The sequence below is a fragment of the Ascidiella aspersa genome, chromosome 9 (assembly GCF_963924565.1).
Source record: "Ascidiella aspersa chromosome 9, kaAscAspe10.2, whole genome shotgun sequence".
NCBI lineage: Eukaryota > Metazoa > Chordata > Ascidiacea > Phlebobranchia > Ascidiidae > Ascidiella > Ascidiella aspersa.
Window position 1 is genome coordinate 7390869 of NC_139455.1, and position 17416 is coordinate 7408284.

At 37.4% G+C, this 17416-nt stretch overlaps 1 protein-coding gene across 1 annotated transcript in view; it reads left to right on the plus strand.

Annotated features, from left to right (window-relative positions):
• The first annotated feature begins 251 nt into the window (after positions 1 to 251).
• Positions 252 to 17416, plus strand: part of LOC146132146 (uncharacterized) — a 50338-nt gene continuing 33173 nt past the window's right edge. Inside the window, exons 1-12 of the mRNA XM_083397225.1 lie at positions 252 to 393; positions 3311 to 3370; positions 4459 to 4573; positions 5378 to 5459; positions 5976 to 6089; positions 8562 to 8756; positions 9270 to 9472; positions 9834 to 9944; positions 11690 to 11989; positions 12815 to 12948; positions 13406 to 13524; positions 13869 to 14036. Coding sequence (XP_083253351.1) covers positions 252 to 393; positions 3311 to 3370; positions 4459 to 4573; positions 5378 to 5459; positions 5976 to 6089; positions 8562 to 8756; positions 9270 to 9472; positions 9834 to 9944; positions 11690 to 11989; positions 12815 to 12948; positions 13406 to 13524; positions 13869 to 14036 — 1743 coding nt within the window. The remainder of the gene's footprint in view (positions 394 to 3310; positions 3371 to 4458; positions 4574 to 5377; positions 5460 to 5975; positions 6090 to 8561; positions 8757 to 9269; positions 9473 to 9833; positions 9945 to 11689; positions 11990 to 12814; positions 12949 to 13405; positions 13525 to 13868; positions 14037 to 17416) is intronic.

The following is a 17416-nucleotide window of genomic DNA, read 5'->3' on the forward strand; positions in this document are numbered from 1 at the left end:
TTTTATCTGAAAAACAGTCCATCCGGAATTTGGAACGCTTTGAAATGTTAGCATAATTTCCCGCTTGATTAGGTATGTTCGAATATTCTGTTATGATGTTATTTGATCTAGAATTGTGCATTCCATGTTACTTATACACCGGTAGGTTGTAAATGCGTAACCTATTGGTATCGTTTTGTTTCCCCCTAAAGTGCGTTAGGGAAGCATTCCTTTTTTGTTGTTTCGGCATCGCAACTTTATTGCCAGCGAATATGGCGTCGGCGCATTCGAAACGCACCAAGCTGTGGTACACGATCCAACCCAAGGAAGAAAGGGACGGTGCTGGCAGCTGCGAGTATTTAACTCCGATCGGCAACGAACGCGCAAACGGAAGTCCGACCTATCACAAAATCGGTAAGTTTGCAACAGTTAGCGATACCTTTCTCACATACTCTGGCTGAAGTGCTGTGAATTATGCAACTGTATTTACGCCTGAAGTAAAAACATCTTATTAAACAAGTGTGTACAATTGTGATCTGGCCCTTTGATTAAGTCCTTGAGGTACGAGTGTTATTTAATGTTTATTTGACAAAAGTGTTTGGATTAAGTTATGTTTCGAGCATGTATAACCCGACAGAGTTGGGACATAATACACCCTTGAGAATTGACCCTGTTTTCAAAGAGTGTAAATCCTTTCATTCTAACTAAAAAAAATACATGTAAAAAATAACACTACATACAGTCTTTCAACGAGAGGACAATTAAAAATGTATTTAATTTTAACTTGACTCAAACATATTCATACACATGAATGCAACTGAGATCTGGCCCTTTAGTAGTCGTACTGTTTAACGATAACGCCACACATATCATAGTACACTGGGTCTGGGAGCCTTTAGAAAGGGTCAAACCGGAATCAGTTAGTGACAACCTGTGCATACGAAAAGGATGCGGGCAATGATGCCATGGTTGACTATTCACGTGCTCCCACTTAGGGAACGCGTAAGGCTGCTTTGCATTTAATGCAACCACGAGAACACAATAAACAAGCTGGTCACACTTCAAAATTGTGGCGTATAAAGTAAAGAGGCAAGCTTATGGATAGCGTGGCCCATTTCTCGTTTTAAAAAGCAGCTTAGTTGGTTGAGCGATGTCCAGGTATGGATATACCTCACTGCCGGCTATAGTTTATTTTCTGGGTTGGCCTTGCTTGTGTATATTTCAACAGGTGAGACATGACCACCGTGCTATCTGAACTCCACTAAATCGAAACTAAGACAAACTTTCATTGTAATTTAAAGAGCATACTGTCAGGTCGCTTATAGATTTATTGTACATTCACATAATTTAGCATAGCTCGCTTTCAATAAAAGAGCTTACAGCGCAGTAAAAACGGGTCTCGCAAGTAAGGCATGCATTAGTTGACTGTAGTGTTTAATCCAACAGTAGCGTGACACTATATAGCACAAGAGCGACTGCGATGGAGATTAGCTGAGTCGAATGTCGGCTAGATTTGCCAGAACGGCCACGAAAGGAAATGAGTATCTAGGTGAAATATTTAACACTTTACCAGGCGAACACGCTATAATTACAAGCACAAACAGACATGCGTCGTTTCTCTACACTTGCACAAAATCCTTATTGATGATCTGATTTCGGTTAGTCCATCGGTACGACTTCTAAAGGGCCAGATCGCAGTTACACACACTTGTGTATGAATATGGTTCAGTGAAGGTGTAACCAACATTTTTTTAAAGATTCTTTCGTCGAAATTCTGTACGGTGTTATTTCTGTCCGATTATACATACTCGAAACATGACTTAAGTAATCCACAACTTTTATCAAACACATGAAATAAAACTCGTATCTCAAGAACTTACTCGAATCTTGTATTGGGGTTTAACATTTCACGCCTGGGCGGTAAGAGGTAGTTCGGAACAATTCGCCCTAAACTTGGACGAAAACGTTTCAAGGCGTCAAGGACCCCAAACAATTCCCCGAATGCCTCATATCGCCGTCAACTACATCACTTGACAACTTGTAACTGTTTCCTAATTCTTTAGAATAGGGATGTGTTTAAAAACCTAGCTCTGATTTTTTGGCTCTGTGGACCTATCGCGGACTCGTCACGCGTAGATTTGGTAGATTGACAAGTTTTTTTTTAATTCAAAAAACGTGGGACCTTACATTTTTGTAGTAGCTCTTTAAGTTAATTAGAAGCACAGCTGTGATACGAATCGACCAATTTAAAAAAAATAAACGTCAATTGTGACAATAATGCAAATTAAAAATATAAAATATAACAAACTACGACAAATTAGAGATTGCGGGAAAACATTTAATTATAATTACAGCAATTCTAAGCAATGTCTTTATTCTCAAACATAGAATAAAGATGGTAAAGTTTAATGCCGCTTTTCCAAACTTATTGGTAAACAATTTGATGGTCCCATAACCTTCAGAATTTGCTTTTTATCGTGGTTTAAAACAACCTCAACAGTTGGTGAAAAAAGTCCTCCAGTGTTATAGCGGTCGCGGCCTGAAAGAGTTAAAGTATTTTGGCGCAATTTTTGTCGAAGGTTGAACGATTTTAACCAGTGCGCTCGGCTCTGAAGTGGCCATCAATAGGCACTTGATTTAGGCCTAAAGCTTCAACACTGAAACTACTGAAATAGGATGCGAGTGCGCGACCAGTTTGCGCCACATTATTGCCAGCTTTTCCCTAATGTAAGTTACATTGCCGACTTCGACATTTCGTATGAGTACACACAGTTAAGATAATCTTTCGCTCTTCATACCTCATGCGCAACACACCATAACAAACAACTAGAAGTGGAATAAATCATATTGTTGAAATGTTTTTAACGTGATAGGTTTTATTGCCTTATTCACATTTCACATTCTCTTTTGTGCAATTTTTTAGTGTTTTAAACGAGTCATTTTTAAATTACCAGTCAAGTCGTTTATAAAATAACTCAAGTCCCACAGAAATTCATCAAATCCCGATCAAGCCATAATTAGAGCATATCAACTCCAAGTTAAGTCCTTGTCATACAAAATCGAAATTTAAAGTATAAAAATTGTTAAACTTGCCCGATTGTGAGTAATAACTCTTCTAAAAAGTAAAAAAACACAACATATAGCAAGTGAATTGATTTGTTTCAAGAAGTAAGATAAATAACCCAATTTTATAAAAAATATTAAATGAAAACACCTATACCCTAACCCCAGTCATTTGTCCAAAAGACTTAAGTCGAGCCATCTAATTTCAAATGGTGACTTAAGTGCACTCAAGTCAAGTCATTGACTCATCTGTAAATCTTTTATACAGGTGCAATGGAAGCCAAAGACATCAAGGAGATTCTGTGTCGGAAAATTGCCTATTTATCAGGTATGCCCTTTATTTTCAAAGTTTACTTGACATCAAGTTTTCCAAAATGTTGTGTCTACTTTTTCGTTGTTTTTTTGTTTTTTTTTAAGAATTATCACATATACTATGTACAGACCTCATTAATCCGGACCCTGAACAACTGGAATCTCCTTTATCCGACACAATATGTAGAAATCGCTTTTCTTCCTATGTCTTCAGCTTTTAAAATTCAAAAAACGGCTCTCTGACTACGATTTAAAAAGTGTTAATAAATGTGGTTCTTTAACTTTTTGCTGAATACCATATGTGTTCGAGCGGTGACGATCCTCGTGGTAACATAATAGCGAAAAACACTACGCAACCATGTTGTTTTACCTATATTTAAACTTTCCACTAACGTACAGAAGTTAGAAGTAACGTTTTGCGTTTAAGCGTCGCGATTTAAACTAAGTTTTAACGGTTTCAATTACCCTGTATAAAGGGCAGGTTTCGATTGGAATACCCTGGGCCTGGGGTTCAAATACACTACTCGGGCTTTGGAATACGTTTGAGGAAATACCGTACTTAATCCGTGAGATTAATTTTCCTAGTTCGAGAATGGAACCCTGTTAAATCTAATTTAACAAAACAAAGTGTTTCGCATTACCGAGGTCAAGTTGCATATATACATTAAATCAAAACAGCTTGGATTTGCCACGAATTTAAAAAAAAATCATGACAAATATGTTTATTTCGCCGTTAAAATTTCTTTGAGGGTTTTGTGTGCTGGCTGGCTTCTGGTTACGTACGCCGCACACACATCAGTATCCCGCGGTTATTTAGACAAGCACCTGCTGTGGCGCTACAAACAGTCGCGGTCGGATTAGACCGGCGGTTGAAACCGATCCTGAGCGCAACAACATCAGCATACCTACTAACGACTGTTCGGAAACTGAAATCGCCGGTAGACAAAGGCGCCCAAGGGTTTAAACGCGGCTACAATCAGAATCCGGTACAAGCGATTTCCAGATCGCTCGATATAAAGCGGGCCAGTCCTGTTTACATCAATTAGCCCGCAACACAACAAAGGCCAAACGTCGCGCTGTAACCCGCCTTTGTGCTGTACCCAGGCGGAAAGGACAGGCGAGGGGGTCACATCGTAACCATACCCAACGTCACCGAACGCTACCCTTACACCGAGCATGCCATCAGCACCACGCTACGATACCTCTCGTCCATTTTAAGGTAACGTTGCTTTTTCATTTGGCACTCATGCAGTTTAAGTTGCAACCGTATGCTAGTATACGTGATTGCATTGGTTACTACTATACTTGCCAAGGGTCACTGAATCTATTCCCTTGAGCAACCGCCAAATGATCCCTGTACGACGGTGTATTGACCGAACTGAACATATTTTCTCCTGCATCAAGGCAAAAAATGTCATTGGTCATAACGCAGAACATAATGTTTTACATTCATTGGTTCTAACTGCTATATGATTTTTATCTTTTTTTATCGGGTACTGCTAATTTCAATGCAAGGTTCGGATTTACTGGTTTTTACTTAAATTCAAACAAAATTCTCTTAATAATGTGTGTTTTTTGTAATGCTAATGCAAAAGACGCTATAATCCCAATTAAACTGTGCTATATTTTGTAGGTGTTATACTTTTTGGTGTAATACTTACACACCTACAAGAAGCAGTGTTCGGTAACATTACGTTCCTTGTACATTCGATTAGAATATTCACACAATCTATATATGGAATATTCTAAAATCCGTGAAACGTAATTTAGGTATAGGGTTAAGACGTACAGGTTTTTTTAAGGTTAAGCTTTGGTGACCCCTGTCAATTTTAAGGGACGAAACTATTTTACCTGAGGACGAACTGCTAATTTTCTGCTGTAGTTAAGGTATAGGAAGAATAGGCTATATTTGAGAAATCGTTTGATAAATTTGAAAGGCCGTTTCGGTTCCTCGTTACACCTTGAAAAACACTGCGTACTGGAACCCGTACATGTACTAACTTTTGTTTATTACGAACTTCAGCACACAGAGACCTTTCACAATTCTGCTCGACGCTCGTTGTTCATCATGGAAAGCAGCCAAGCCCCTTATCAGGATAATGCAGGTGGCTCGTTTTTTTCTTTTGTGATGTATCTAATAATTTTCCGCGTAGTCTTGCTAAAATGTATAAAAAGCATATTCCTTTAAGATTATTAGCAAAGATGTCGATTCGTGACTTATGAGAGCAGTCCATTTTAACTATTTTTGTATGGTACACTATTTTGTATTAGTTCAAAACAAGCACATTATGTCAGCCTAAACTAAAATGTGTCCAGATGCCTTTTGACTAATATTATTGCACCCTTTTGTTTGGTAAATGTACGGAAAAATATACCCTTGCGATATAAAGCATTACTACACCTATATAATTTTGTGTATCTCCATACCATCAATATAGTTTACCAACGTTGGGGTAAAAGCTAATATGCTCGAACGACCGCCGAACAATCTTTGTCTCAAGTGTAAACTTTTCTTTCTGGCAAATTTTCGACAATGTAACATTTGAAAGAACAATTTAACAATTGAAACAATGCCTGGCACCAACAGTATGTTCATTACACGCTTTGCATTAATTTTTCAGTATTGCATGAGAGGCAAGATAGGCATGGTTTGCATCGTCAAGCCGGCAGTGTTCTGGGAACGGCAGCGCGCCAACTACAAGTTCAAAAAGTTCAAGGACCGCCTCGACTTCCAGGTGACCACAGTGCAGGCTTTAATATGCTATTGCTCTCAGTGCAATAACGCTTATTGAATTAGGACGCGTGCGTATTATGAATTATTGAAAACGAAAATGTGGCTTGTCTATGGGGCGTTGCAAAAGAGCTGCGGTACATCGAAAACGTGGTATATCAAATAACATCGATATTTTAGGTCAAAGGCCTGAAATTCCTAAACGTTTAGTGTTGGTACACCTGAGAAAAATATACTTTAATAACCACTACTTATAGAAACAAAACAATCAGTTATTTCCCAACAACGCATGTATTTACATCCAAATGATGAAGGCCTATGTTAAATGGTTATCTATTGAAAGGCTGATATAGCCGCATATTTTGTTCAAACGATTAAAATAAAATTTTAAACACTTTTTTTATTGTAAATTGCGCATGTCTGCAATAGAGGCTTTTGAGTGACTAAAAATTAAAATACTGATGTTTGTCGAAAACTTCCGGTATATGTTTGAGTGCCATTATGTTTTTAGGCAATTTTTGTTTCTTTGGAGTATTCAATGTGACCAAGAAACCTCCTGTGTTTGTCCAATCGCCGCAAAATAAATTCGCGTACCCTTTTCAAGTCCCGTTATTGTAAAACAGCAAATTCAATTGCTTTGTGGCTTCTCTCGTTTATACATTTCATCGCTTACCGACTGTTAAGTAAACATAAACGTACATTGTACCAGTTTACCTGTTACTCCGCGCAATGCTATGAAGGTTCAAGTTCAAACGATACGTAATATATTTTTAATTATATTCCCTAGTATAATGTTTGTTTGGTTTTACTCAGGGTCTTTAATGGCTCTATTAACAATTTAAATGCTATTTGATTGCAGAAAATTAGAAATTGCTTTGAGATGTTTAGATTACGCCTCTCATAAATTTATACTTTCAAATTTTATTTTAACCCAAACTTCAGGAATATTATGTTGCTTAGGATGATATTGAACACACTTTTATTTTGGATCCGAACTGAACCCCATATGTTTAACCTAATTTTAAGATCTGGTTGAACTACAAACTTTTAAAAGTTGGTCCTATTATAATTTTTGTTTGCTAAAGTTATATACGCTTTAAATGTGCCAAGAACTGTTTACACAATGAAAACATTTAGCCCAATGTTTAAAGCACTCTTTCTCTAATCCGCCCTTAGTTATACAAACGTCCACACCCGGTCCAACTTACGTTTTACATTGTATCGTAAGTTCAGGCAACAACAATATATATTTGTTGGAGACGTCTAGGAATATAACAAATTTTTTGTTGCCACCAAAGTAGGTTTTGTTTTAATGCATTGCTGCTGCTCACAAAAAAAAAGTTAGGCCATTTAACCCATCGTTAAAATACAACACTTGTCGTCGTTTACATTTTCCTGCTAGAAAGATTTGTAGCCAACTGGCTCCACAGCGCCACCGACGACGGTAACACAATTCAATTAAAAAACTTATTATACATAGCTAAAAATAGACATGGGCAATTAAAAATAAAAACAATTGACTGACAAAACTTAGTTACTAAAACGTAGTCGTGTTACCATTTATTAACTTTTGCCAAAAAAAACGTAAACATTTAACTCTCTGTGCATTTGGTGGTGCGCTTGATGCTGTTTTATCCGCTTCACGGTATAAAACTTTCGTTTAATTCATTTAAACTATAGCTCTCATCTTCAATCTAAAACGTTACAATTGCATTCGTTTCCCCGTGCGAGCGTTTAAAGTTATATCTCTTATCCACTCATTTTGAGGATTTTTTGGGCCGCCTTCAACCTGTAAGTTTTAGTGGCGCTGATGACACACAAAATGCTTGACCTTCGTACAACTGCGTTTCACAAGGTCGAATAGGAGTTTAATAGTTTGCATAATATATTCCCTATTTTACCGCATTGTAAAACGTATAGATGCTAAATATCCGCATTGTATGTTGTATGCACAATTCCGTCGACAACGATTTAAACTATGTATGAATTCATTACGCCAAACTTCGCAGAAGTGCCCTTTTCATGAAAAATGATATATTGTTTTCACAACGTGAAAGTGAAAAAGTGTATAATTCTTAATAAACGTTTTTTGTATGCATAAGAAACCGCTATACCAGTAGAATTTAGTGTAAATTACAATGGATTCGCTTGCTCTCTTGTTTGACTTAAAAATAGAAAAATTAGAAATTTCAAGTAACTTTTACTAGTCCACAGGACCGACAGGAGTAGGGCTTGAGCTACGGAAAAATGCCAAAAAATTCGTAAAATGACATGGTTGACATTTGTTAAAACATTTTTGGTACCATTTTAAGCCAATCTAGAGGGCGTGGCCGCAAATTTTTTTTTTTTGAAGCTTTTACATGTTTCGTTTCGCTCAACAAAAAATAAAAGGAAGATTTTGCTCTACTAATTATCGTGCTATATCTAAACCTTACCATCCTCCATAACCCTTTACCCATCTCTCCCACCTTTTCAGACGCACCTCGTCTCCGTGGAGAAAATGACCCGCTTCGTGAACCCAGATCAGCTGACTGGAGAGTTCGGTGGATCGCTCTGCTACGACCACCACCAGTGGATCCGGAACAGGATCAACTTCGAGAAGTACGTCACCGACGCCGAGGAGAAGATGGACTTCATCCAGACGGTCGGGAGCGTTGCTAGGCGTAACCAGGTGAGAGGCGAGCGACGGTCGCCCTTTGGTTTATTTAAAAGTTTAGACGGGCAATTTAAACAGATCAATATAGTTGGTTCGTCGGATAATGTCGTCATTTTAATATAGGGTGGAGTTAATCTTGTTGCGTTTTAGTGGAACTGACCATCCATAATAAGAAAACCGAATAATGCATATTAACGACATTTTACTAAGATGTTTTTGTACACCGGATTAAAACCAAATTTAAATATAAATAAATTCAAGCCAATTTCGAGCGACAAAAGAGAGCCCAAGACATAGAGCATTCGAATGAACTGCCAATCAAAAAATACATCATTTTATTTTACCTTACCTGGTCTTCTTTCAAATTGAATTTCAATAACCTTGCCTTTCAACGTGTAAAAAAACAGGAAATCCTAAACAAGTTGTCAGAACAGTGACACATATCGACAGGAAAAAACCCTATCCAAGATGGCTTTTTACTGAATAAATTGATTAAACACAATAAAATTTTTTTTTGTGTTTTTGCAGCCTAGTACATCCGCGTCTAGTGCTGAGTACAGCGACAGCGGCAACGCCACAGGCAAGACTCACACGAGCACGTCGTCAAACGCGCCGTCTAGCGGCCATCACCGAGGTCAACCGTGTCCGCAGGTGGCGCCCTCGCCAAAGCCTCGATATCGTACCACGAGTCGAGACGGGGAATACGTCTACCACATTCCTAAAGAAAACAGGTTGGACATTGTTTTTTAGGCACATCCACCTATTGTGTTTTTTACGAGATATAGCAATATTGTTCTTCGTTGTTGCCGTATTTGTCCTAAAAATTTAAAATAATTGGGACTGTTGGAAATTGTATGTTTCAGTTGACGAGCTGTCGTACAACCGTGCTTCATCAGGCCAAGACACGGTTGTGCAAAACCTCGTAACACAATTTTTAAAAATGTAATGTTCATGTGAGGGAAGCATATATTACCACATGAAAAGGTAAAAAATTGCGCTGAACAAAACTAACCTTGACTTGTGAAACCTTCCAAATTGCATCAACGTTGACGTATATGCATGAAGCGCAATGTAAACTTGTTTTTCTTGAAGTTCGGAGCGGTTCGACGACCCCTTAACCCCTGTTCCCGCTCCCCGAACTTCTGTGACGTCACCAATCCAGCCGAAGAGTCCTGTCGCACCACCAAGAAAACGCAGAAGCAGGTATATGACACAATGTTTAAAATAAAGTTCCCAGGCTATTGTAAGTACAATCGTCATACGGTTTCATTTGTAGACATTCTTAAACTTTTGAAATATAAAAAAACAGGTAATTACCAAATACAAAGTTCAAAAGCATACTAAAGTGCTATTTTTTGTGCTAATTATGTAATTCTTGTATTAAAGTTAAGATACAACAAAAGTTTTATTCTTGTCGAATATGTTTCGTTTCGTCTAGCCCAGTGGTTCTCAAAGATGTTTTCATATTTCTCCCTTAAATACTTAAACAATGTTAATTCCTCCCCAAAAAATCTCACAAAGGAATATTGACAACATTTCACAGTATGTGGATAATGGATATGATGTGCAAGGTGCGTTTTTCTAATTCATCTCACAGATAACAGTGAACATTACAAAAGTAGGGTACAAAGCGTTATTCATTGTTAATGTGAACCATGAGCTTCATGTTGAAAACAAAAAACAATGAAAATTGAGAAGAAAAGCATGTCAGTTTTGCCCGAAGATCACCGCGTTTGCCAATGTAAAGTGTTCCTTTTTTTGGTTAAAATATCTGTAATGGCACTAAAACCAAATTCAACTTAATATGTATTCGGAAATGGAAGAAGTGTTTGCTCTGCAACGGTTAATTTGGCATACTTAGCACAAACTTGTGGCTCCAACCACATGTTTTTTAAATGAATGATTTGGAAAAAAGTCTCTCTCGAGCATTTGCTTTGGCATTTTGCAGAGTTTAAAATATATACTGGATCTGGGCAATCTTATGTTTTACCCTTTCTTTACTTTACTTTTACGTATTACTTTTACCATGCTTTTACAACCATGCTAAAACAAACAAAAAAAATCCTCTTCAAACTTGTCATAAAAGTCTCTCGCCCTCGAACGTTTTTAGGTTCGGATAACTGTAAAGACTAAATATCGCGGGCCAAATATTAAATAGTTTGTCGAGCATTATTAACTTGAAATTATTAAACGAAAATCACATAAACAAATTTTTGATTTAGTAGGAATATTAAAGCCCATATATGGAAGTGTGGGCAACATTTTAACGTTTTGAATAGCTTTTATTTATTTTAAAAATCAGATGTATTGTAAGTTTTATAAAATTATCGTTTAGTTTCAAATTTGTCCAAATTTAGTTTGTATTTTTTCGTTTTCTTTATAAACTATTAATAAGCGTATTTTAGCAACACTAGGAAAATGTGCCACCAGCCGGAAAAGAGTTAACCCCAGTTTTTTACTGCTTTAAACCGGGGCTGCGGAGTCGGTTAAAAACAACCCGAGTCCGACTCTCGAGTCCGACTCCGGCCAAAAAAATACACCCGAGTCCGAATCCGACTCCGGCCAAATGTAAGATTTTGCCTAGTCCCGAGTCCAGCTCTGACTCTACAGCCTGTATTTTACCCATTTACGCAACTAAATTAGGGTGGTTTTCTGCAATCCACTCATATCGGTGTTATAATTGATCCACCCGCATTACATGGTTTAAAAATATTTCACATTTGTTATTACACTTTTACAACTTACATTTTGCCGCCTTAACTGTTTTAAAATTTGATACTGCGCATGCGCACGTCGGACTCGGGACTCGGGTAGTTTTATGCGGTCTTACTCAAGTCCCGAGTCCGACTCCGGCAAAACAAACCGACTCCGTCGAGTCCCGAGTCCCGAGTCCGACTCCGACTCCGCAGCCCTGCTTTAAACTAACTTTAACAATATTTAAATGCCAGGAGTCTCCCACCGGAACGGGAACGCCGAGAGAGAAGAGTGAGAACCAGCGAGAAAAAAGGCAAAGAAAGAAGGCAAGACGCTCCAAAGAACCGCTCTCGTGAACGTCCCAAGTCGGAGAGATACGAAGTTGGACCAGCCCCATTTAATCATCTCTACGCCCTTCCGGACCCCGCCCCGGCCGAAGAGGACCCAGGTCCTGGGATGACCCGGTCGGTGTCGGACGTGACCCCCACCAAAGGACCCCACCGTAACGGACCGAGGCTTTTGCGCCGAAGACGCGAAAAAGACTATGGAGAAATGTGAGAAAAAATGTTGTATAAAAGCGGTTCAATGCAGCAGTGGGCAAATAATTCGCTCGCCGCTGGCCAAACCACATTCTTTAAAGTCCCAGTGGGCCGGACTAACTTTCGACCTATCCAATCCATTTGCCGACTCTGTGTGTAAGATGTTAATACTAATTTAGAACATTTTCAGCGCACTATATGAAGAAAAATATTCTCAACGACCCCAATGAAAAGAGAGAGTAAAAAATCATAAAACTAATCGGTTTAAATATTTTTTCATTTGATTTTGGCGCACTTAGAAACCTTTTATGACGCACCGGTATGCCGCGCTGAACTGCACCGAACCGATTTAGCAGCGCTGGTTAACTAGTCGCATTTAATAGATTATAGTTTGTTTGCTTTTTCGCAACCACTTCAGAGTGAGTAAGAGTAGACTGTTATAGGGGACACAACATATCAGAATTCGAAAGCCGAGTCAATTATTAAGAATATTGTAGTCTTTTCACATACTATGCTCTTTGAAGCCTTGGCAACACCATAATATCGTTGTGGTTCGGATCTTTGAAGCGGTTACACTGTAACGTTACATCGAGTTTGGGAAACTAAAGCAATGCGGGGTAATAAAATATCAATCCTACTTTGTCATAATTAAATGCATTAAGAAATAAAACACAGTTTCAATATGAAGAATGAACTCTCGAATGGGATGCATACTCTTTCGCTAGAAGATCCACAAAGCACATTTCGACGAGCTTTAGTTTACCCACGTCTGCATACATGTTAAAAATATAGTAACAAAATAAATAACGTCAGTTTCGACGGACTCCATTTTGCTTTCAGCGAGCAGCTGACGCCCAGCAGATCGGTTCCCAACCTCGCCCAATCAGCGTCGAGTACGTCAGGCGATTCGGATCGCGTCAAGCGTCAGTTGCGTCACGCTCTGGCGCACTTTCCGAACACAACGTTAAAGCAAGGCAAGAGAAAATGCAAAAGACATTTAATTTTTTTATTTGTTTGTTTTTGCAGTGTCGGGATATTTTAAAAATTTTCTTAAAACTGGAAATATGGATAATTATTAAAAAATGCGTGAATTGTTTTTTTTATCATAATATAATAATAATAATCCATTGTTACAACTGTTATTTCCTTTCCGAAAATTTATTTTTATACTATTTCAAATACAGACTTGAACTCTGTAAGATCCTCCACGAACGATTAAGGTGAAAAAGATCTAAAACAACTTTATTTAAAATACGGAACAAAAACGGCATCATCAGTTCAGCTAAAAACTGTAAACACAAAGAAAATATAAAAGAGAGAGCTTTACATACGAAAAAATTCACATATAGTACAGACGTATATCCCTCTATGAGCAACTATATAATAATATTATTATTTAAACAATTAAACTCTTTAACTGTCACTTTACAGGCGAGAAATTATTGGAGCAACTGCGACGAGTCCACAGCGAGACAGGATTCCACACGAGTCCTTCCCAACCCATCTCGGATGAAGGGATGATGATGATGGACACCATCAACAAACTGCAGGTGAACTTGGTTTTCTGTCGTTATCAAAGAGAAGTAGTACAGCCATCTTACTAGCCTTTACCAAGTAGGTGAAAATTGGAAGAAAAATATCGATAGCAACGCAAGATAATTTTTACGGCAAGCAAAAAAAGAAAGAGAATATTCACCGGACACACTAAAGTAGTTCCAATCGACATATTACAACTAACGGGTGTAAGCGTAAAAGAGCTTTCCGGGCAAATAGCCACTTCAAAAAAAGTTACAAACAAAAAAATAAGTTTAATTCTTAAACCTATTCTCAACTATAGGTGACTATTTACGTGCAATAAGTAATTGAATCCCGTTTAAAGAATTACGTTTTCCAGAAAATTCTCCACAATCTGGAGGAGACCTCGCCTCAGTACAAAGAGGAGGAGCGCAAGAGAAGGAGGACTCGGAGGAAGACGGTCACCGGGATCCCGGAGGTGGACGACGCCAACGGAAAGACGGAGGAGCTCTTCACCCCAAGAAGAATCCAAGAGAACCTCAAAGTGGTGAGTTAAATACTTTGTTGAATGGAGAAAAGATCTACCATTAGCAAGTAAGCCCAATTACTGCTGCTTTGAGAGCTTCGTTATTTGTTACACCAATTAATTACAATAGGGGTTCTTAAACTTTTTTTACCGCAGATCCTTAAAACTATTTTTGCTTTGCGTGAACCAGTGTAGGCAAGATAGTTTAAGAGATGACGTCATAAATTGACGTCACAATGCAAATAGACAGAAATATGCTGTTTCGGTCAAAAACATGTAAAAGCGCAATGAAGTCTAAACACATAGGTTCAGCGCGAAAACGGTTTATTTTTAATTTAACACCTTTCTTTAAAAAAACAATCAGATTTCAAATATACACAAATTTCAATTAAGGCTTCATAGACCCCCTAAAACTAGTTCACCTATTTCACGTACCCCCAAGGGTTTTATGGACCCCAGTTTAAGAACACTTGAACTAAAACCTCTAACTTTTATCACGCAATTGCCACAAACAGAAATTGCAACGTTGCCATTCGGTGCTGACAAACCTTTAGCTGTTACAGCAAAGACTACAAGTGTTTACTGTTGCGTCGTTTACTACGCCTTGACGTAGGTTTAAGTAGACCAAAGTAATTTTTTTATTGTTTAAGTAAAAAGTTTTTTTTTTCGAAATTACATAGGTAATTCAAGTAAATCTGGTAAATGATGTTGATTCGCACCTATATTCAATTATAACCAATCGGCAAATAGTTATATTTTTTTTATATTATTACTAAAATCTAAGCGTAATATGAACAATTTAGTTCCTAAGCATCAAAATTATACCGTCAACAACAGCGTTTTTAAAACGCTTTAATGTCATGTTTGTTTGTCTATAGGTAAAATTCAATTCTTTATCGGATATTTTTATCGCGCAACCAAATAAAATATTTGGAATATAGAGAAACAGATTATATTTACTAATATTTTCTTTCCATTATTTCCACAAAATCACAAAGCTTCCACTATAAATATATTTTTATTAAAAATACAAAAGTAAAAAACAATGTTCGAGCGTCCATATAACGGCGCAATGGTGGCGGTCCTTTCGACTCGCGTTGTCTTTTGCCCATTCCCATTGTCTCAATACCACAAGTTTGGGTATTTTGCTCTGAAAGAGAAAGGCGCTTGATAGCTGCGCAGCCACATTTCCACGGCGGTTGATTCGTTTGGCGTTAAAGGAGCCATGAGTGGGGTTTGGCGACACAAATCCGTGATGTCTTCACTTGTTATCAGCGGTAAATCGTCGGGAAAATCATCAACAAAATCCACGACTTCAGGATTCAAATTGAAACTGTCACATCCAGACACGGTCTGAAAGATAAAAATTTGGACAATTAAAAAGGAATGGTATTTTAGCGAGCAACTACGAACTACACTCTCACCGTTATTTTGTCAGCTTCCAGAGTAGCACCAGAAACGAATGGTACAAGATTCATTGGTTCCAAAACTTTCTCAAATGCGTCCATCAAATTCACATCGCAGTTAATCTTCTTTCTCATGTTTGTCGGCTCAGGTTTTAGTTTTGCTTGCTCCGCCATTTCTTCTTCGTAATAACAAAGCCAATCTTCCTCTGATGGGGATTTTTGTTTATCAGCTCTGTCACTTCATTCCAGTTGGTTTTGGGAATTTTTACGAATGGTAGCTTCTGTTTCGACCACAAATCCAAATAATACTCATGCTCGGGAGTCAGCTTTCCTCCCTGTTCTTCAGCTCCTGGGTAGCTTGTTATTATAACTGACGATTTCTCCAGCGCTGGTCGCTTTTTGGCAATTTTGGATGCGATTTCCTGTATTCGGCCAACTTGATCTGATATACCTTTAAATAAGTCAAAAAAGTTTCAGAAAATATGTTATAGTACTTGACTTTAAACTAAATTAGGTTATTGTACCTTCGTATGCAGTAATCACATCTTGAACCAACTTGCTGCTTTCTTTCATTCCTTGTAAGCATGTATTCTGAGAAGTAAACAAATGGCGACAATTATGAACAAGTTACTTAAATTTTTCTTATGCTTACCCATTTCTTATGGTTACCTTTTAATTACAAAAAATAAAATAATGACAAATTATTACCTTTCCGCTTAAGTTTTCGCCCATCCTGAAAACATTAGATGTCCACCGAAGTAGTAATAACACACTAAAAAAATATATATTGAGAAATGTGCATAAACAGGAATTATATAATTATTTTTAAATCAGCTTGTTTAAAAAATACACAAACCAAAAAATAAAATATTTTGCTCACCTGCACACCAATGTGCGGCCAGTTATGCAAAGGCCGACTAGCATTATCACGGCAAGTACCATCATCGTTACGTTGAATAATAAATCTGCCAAGAATTCTTCCACTGATAACGGAGCTGTGCCAACGAGACACTTTTTGAACTCAACAAACTTACTTTCGATTTTAGGTTCAGGTGGACCTTGTAAACCGAAAACCTTGAGCGGAGCGAACGAATTGTCGCCGACAGTAAAATAAAATTTCATCTTTTTCGCTGCTATAAATTCTCTTTAACTATAACGGGTATAGCAAGAAACATTGAAGCAATATAAAAATTTCCAAAAAAATTTAATTTGCCAAACTCCCATTGTTTAGCCTTATGTGTGACGTAACAGGAAGTTAGTACTATGTGGATAAGTACTTTACTGTAAATTGGGTTTGTATAGAAATAAGATTAAACAAAATGGACTATAACAACTATATATACGCGAAATACAGTTTGGTAAAAAATTATATATTATACGGGCGCCTTAATCAAAGAAACTGTAATCAAACCAATCATTATAGCTCATCATAGAACCTTCAAGGCCTGTGTGTTTTTATAACAAGATTTGAAACAGAGGTGGTGAAGCCTACTATTTTAATGCAAACATATTTTAAAATAGCTGTTTTAAAGTAAATGACAGAATATTACCCTGTAAAAACATTTTCACGTCGAAACTGGAACTAATGTTGGCCTTCATTTCAGATAATTTCATACGTCTTTGAGAATAAACTCCAATATTTTAAAGAAATAAACTCCAATATTTTTAAATTAAACTTTTCGTAGCCTATTTCCTTTCCTTAAACGCAGAAAGTATATTTTGTCAATTAAAAGTTTATTTGATTTTTAAGTTATATTTGTATTGTGGGCTGGGACTACTCTTGGTGTGATTACGGCTGGTCGTTTGGTTAACTTGAATCAAGTCATTTGACAAACCATTGACTTAGACTTTGGCAGTTGTATGTTTAGTGATGCTGTGTGTTACATCTTGAAATATAAATTTGTCTGAAATAACTAAAAATAACTAAACTGTATATCACTTTAAATGAACACAGTATGACACAACAATGTGTTTTGCTAAATTATCTGGTATCGG